Below are 5,197 nucleotides of genomic sequence, written 5' to 3' on the forward strand. Positions count from 1 at the left end.
GGTGTCTGGTATTCTCTGTGTCTATAAAGCTGATTCTTTGAAACTAGACTCTGATATCCTCCAGAACAAAGAAAAAGTCTGTAAACAAACGTGAGAATTGATTGCACATTTTCTACGAAGAACAAGATGGGTGAGACTAATTTGTCTAAGTGACAGTTTCAGAAACTTACTGGGGAGCAAATTACATGTTCAGAACAGAGATTTGCTCAAGTGTCAGTTTCTGTATAGGAGGGAGGTTAAGAGGAACCTTTGTGTATACACTTTCGGCCAGGGGACCAAACTGGAGATCAAACGTAAGTATTTTTTTCAACTGATTTTTCTGTTGCTGTGTAATTAACTTACTTTTTGTTCCTTTTTGTGTGTTTTCATTAGTTAGTTGTCAAGAATAAAACACATTTTATTCCCAGATTAGGTACAGAGGAGGAAAAATTGTTCCAGGGGAGACTAGCTGATGACTAATTTTTAAGATTTCCAAATCAAAATAACTTAATTGGGGAAAGGGACTCACTGACTTTTTAGGGCAAGTTTTTGTAGAGGCAGAAGTTAGGAAGGACCACTGAGGTTCGCTTTCAGCCAAGGGACTAAACTGGAGATCAAACGTAAGTACATTTTTGCTTAATTATTTGTGAGGTTTTTGTTCCATTGTATTATTTGTACAAGTTTGTGGCATTTTGGTAAAATGAGCCATTTCTGGTGGATCAAAAGTAAATAGCAGAAAATGGCCTCTTTTTAAGCTGAGCAAATAAATTGTTTATTTTTTGAGGAGAGTAGGATTTGTGAGAATAGGAAAGAAATTGCTAGTTATTTCTCTGAATTAGCCCTTCTCGTGTGAATGGCTTCAGGTCTGGCTTTTGTAGTGTCAGAGCCCTCACTCTGGCTTACTTTCTGCCAGGGGACCATGCCCGAGAGCAAAAGTAAGTGCACTTTTCTAATCCTTTTTCTTATAGAGTGGTAAAATTTGGAAGTTTACATGCTTGGGATATGAGTTCAGGTCAATTCCAAAAAGAATGGAACTCTTCCAAAGATCAGATGGATAAGGGGCTTAAAAGTAGTTTGTCTCAAGAAAGAGGAAAGAACTAGTTAGTTGACATGGCATCTAAATTGCCAGATTTTATCTGCATCGGGCAGTCTAATGAAGTTAGCAATAAAAGGAGGTTTTTGTTGAAGGAAAAGTACTTAAGCTAATACTGTGGATCACATTTGGCCAAGGGACACATCTGGAGATTAAACGTAAGTAATTTTTCTCTATTGTCTTCTGAAATTTGGGTCTAAATGCCAGTACTGACTTTTAGAGACTTAGGTATGAGTTTTGTGGAGATCAGTAAATGAGAGTATTTTAGATTTATCATCAGTTTCAACAGTTAAACTCAGCTCCAAAAAAGGATTTGTAGACAAAACAAATTAATTTAATCTAAATCAAAGGGGAAAATGTTAGTGTAGATTAAAAAGAAATCCTTGCATCTCTAAAGAACAAAAGCGAATTAATTTTCATTGAGTTTTGACAAATATTGTATCAATTTTTGTTCCTTATTGTTACAGAGAAGCAGTGAAATATATTTCTTAGTCTATTTTCTCTCTTCTGATAAATTATTTTATAAGATAACAATAAAAATCAATAGGATGCACTAATTATCAGTAAGAAACTAGAAAAATATATCTGTTTGCCATGTAAAAGATGTAGCTTAATTGAGAATCAGCAGCGATGTCATTTTTAGTCTAAAGTGAATAATAAACTGTCAGTATTCAGAAATTCCACAGAGATTCTATATCTTAACAGACATCTCTTTTTTAAAAAATCTAATTGCAATGTTAAACTAACCTGATAATCTCTTATAACGATGGAAAGATGATTGTCCCCAAAAGCTCAGTTTTGAAGAAATTTGTTTAAATGGAGAAAAATAAAATAATTGCATTTTAAATGCCCGTGGACTTGTAGAAAAATAGTAAATATTTTAATGAGTACGTTCTTTTATTTACCTAAGTTATTACTTGGCCATATTTTTATATCGCAAAGGAGTCCGTGGCACAGCTAGCGTGGTCCCTAGACTTCGTGGCGGTCTTTTTTGGTGATTGAATGACTTTCGTGGCCAGGACACAGCGCTCTTGTGGCAGTGAGCCTGGCCGCTAAAGGCTACGGGCAATGCTGCATTCGCCCGTTAAACTCTGCCACGGTCTGCTTTTCTGGCACAGTGATACGAATAATGCCACTAACGAAGGAGAACAGAAATGCGGCAGTCACTGAGCTAATAATGGAAAACAGAGAGAAGACTGATTTATTAGAGATTTGAGAAATAAAATTCACGTTCATTATTATATCCTCAATGAAAAGTTTCATTAGGCAACTATAAAGAATTTAAAACTTTTTTTACAGTGATATGTAATTATTCCAATATCTACTCATCAAATGTATTTAAATGATAAACTTGATGTATTATTTGGAGTTGGAAAGTTTAATCCAAAGGAAAGAAATATATAAAACTTACAGGGTAAAATTCCAATCAGCAAAAATTTAAGTCCATCTGGCTCCTCAGATTTTGATCAATTAACTGGATTTTACAGGACTATTTTAGGGCTGTTTTAAAACTCTTAAAACTCAAAATTACTTAAAACTCAGCTACTTAAGTATTTTAAGCTATTTTAAAACTATTTTCTGGTCTTTGAAAAACTCTTTTAATGAATTTTAAATGTCATTAAAAGCTAATAAGATATCTTACAAGAATTTCAATATCAAATATGCTAATTATTTAATATTTTCGTGCAGAATGAAAAATTTAAAGCTATCGAAGATTCATCCAGATAGGAGTATCTTCATAGACTATTTCCTTGCCTTTCTAGATTTCATATTATTTTGCCACCAAGGCTATTTTATAAAACTCTGAAAAAAATTAGTAATAAAAGTTAAAAGAGAAAAAATCATCAAAACATAAAAAGTTCAGTATCTTATGTTGAACTGCTTGGTTAACATGGAGGTTAGCTTTATAAAAACCTGTTCACTTATCTGCTAGGTTCTCCCAGCAACGGATTCTTGATTTGTTATTTTAACTCTTACTCTACTACCTGAGGGTTTGAATACCCACAAAGGGGAATTTCCAGGTGGCCATCTGGCAGCTGCTCACAGTCAGAAGCAAAGCTAACCAGTTCCTCCTAGGCAGGTGGCCAGAATTACAGTTGATCCCTCTTCATCTGGCTAAGCATTGCCACATATGGTGACAGCCATCAGTCCAGGGTCCAGGTCTCCTTCTGAGGCTTTTGTAAGAGGTTAAAGAGTTGCTGGCCTGAGCATAGAGGGTGAAAGGGCCGACCCCCACCCAGGCACAGACACAGAACCTGGGACCCACTCTGCCGAGTGAGTCTGGCCCCAACACATCCAAAGGAAGCCCAGGAAGGGAAAGGCAGCCAGATGTCACTGTGCAGTCCTAAGAGAGGCACAGAGGAAATGACCTTCTGTGTAGAAGGGCCAAGACCTGTTCTCATTTCTAAATTCTGAGGGGTGTCAGATGAAGTGGCCTTTGTTTTTTGTCCTGAAGCACTGAATTACTGCAAGAGGCTGGGAACACAGTTGAAGGAAAGAACAGTGAGGTCAGAAAAGCATAAAAAATGGCTTTAAGAATGGCTGCAAAAAGTTCAAAAAAAGCAATTTCTTAAGGGGTAGTGGGGAGCTGGGGAAAAACTCAAAATCCTAGAGATTATAAATATGCTTCCTGGCCTCCCTAATTGCTACAGTTAAACAAAATAAATGTGCTGCTCTCTGTATGTCTGTTTCTTATGGGCTCTGGGATTTCCCACAAACAATGCACCCAAGTGGAGGACTTCTTTGGTACTTAAACACTATTCTCTGTGCTTCCTTCCTCAGGGAATGTAGCTAAACCATCCACCTTCATCTTCCCACCATCTCAACAGCAGTTACAAACCGGAAAGGCTTCGGTTGTGTGCTTGCTGAATGGCTTCTACCCCAGGGAAATCAATGTCAAATGGAAAGTAGATGGTGTCGTCCAAACCAATGGCATCCAGAACAGTGCCACAGAGCAGGACAGCAAGGACAACACCTATAGCCTCAGCAGCATCCTGACACTGTCCAGTTCAGAGTACAAAAGTCATAATGTCTACGCCTGTGAGATCACCCACCAGAGCCTGAATTCTGCCTTTGTCAAGAGCTTCAATAGAGAAAGCTGTTAGAGAGGCCTCCCAGGCCCCATCACCTGTGCCTCAATCCCAGCCTTCCCTTCTCAGGCCTCGGGCCCTTTTCCCACAAGAGATACCCCTATGTCAGTATCCCAGCCACTCTTTCCACCTTGTTCGCCCCTGCTTTGATTTTAATCATGCTAATTTGGGGGGATAAATGAATAAAGTGAATCTTTGCATCTGTGATTTCTTTCTCCTTCCTGATTTAATGGTTGTCATATGTCATTTTTCTAATTACCCAGTTTATCTTCTAAAGAACTAAATATTAAATTGGTATAAAATATATCATCATTTATAAAAATCATCATCCTCTGTTCTACCTCTACTCTACTGTCCTCTACAAGACACTCCTCTATGAAACCCATAAGCCACCTGCCTTCATACCCATTCCCCTGGAACATGGTATGAGAGGCTTGCTTTCTTGTTTTCCCCTCCTCAGTAGGCTCTCAAAGTCTTTTTAAGGGTGACAATTCTACAGTCACATATCCTATGATGTAATTGAACCTACGTTTACAAAAGAAGGAGACAGCTATAAAGAGAGTCATTCACTGCAACATTATTAAAAAAAAAAGAAAAAACAACCTAGATGAAAAAGCAATAGGGAAATATTTAAGTACATTATGGCACTTCGACTTAATGAAATATTATGCCTTCATTACATTTTTAAACAAGTATCAAGGGCTTCCTATCTACCAAAGACCATACTGAGCACTTACAAAGTGGCACACATTACTTTTGGTTGGGCGCGGGGTGAGGTAGTGCCTAGGAGGAGATAAGAAGGGGCTCCTGGGAGGTTGGTAATGTAACGTGTGCCACTTTGTAAAAATTTATTGAGCTGTACAATTATGATCTGTTCACTTTTCTATGCATATATATTATACTTCAAAATAAGTTTACATCAATAAATATCTTGCACCCAATTTACAGATAAGAGAGGCTAAAGTCAAGGCCACACAGCTGGTAAATGGCTGGCCCAGGATCAAATCTCTACCTATGTAACTCTGCTCTCTTGAAG

The 5,197-nt window shown here is 37.6% G+C and overlaps 1 protein-coding gene across 1 annotated transcript in view; it reads left to right on the top strand.

Moving 5' to 3' along the window:
* Window positions 1-4,361, top strand: part of LOC105302304 (immunoglobulin kappa light chain-like) — a 78,326-nt gene extending 73,965 nt beyond the window's left edge. Inside the window, exons 4-5 of the mRNA XM_023520504.1 lie at window positions 548-599; window positions 3,854-4,361. Coding sequence (XP_023376272.1) covers window positions 548-599; window positions 3,854-4,176 — 375 coding nt within the window. The 3' untranslated portion in view covers window positions 4,177-4,361. The remainder of the gene's footprint in view (window positions 1-547; window positions 600-3,853) is intronic.
* The last annotated feature ends 836 nt before the right edge of the window (window positions 4,362-5,197 follow it).

The sequence above is a fragment of the Pteropus vampyrus genome, unplaced genomic scaffold (assembly GCF_000151845.1).
Source record: "Pteropus vampyrus isolate Shadow unplaced genomic scaffold, Pvam_2.0 Scaffold269, whole genome shotgun sequence".
NCBI classification, from domain to species: Eukaryota; Metazoa; Chordata; class Mammalia; order Chiroptera; family Pteropodidae; genus Pteropus; species Pteropus vampyrus.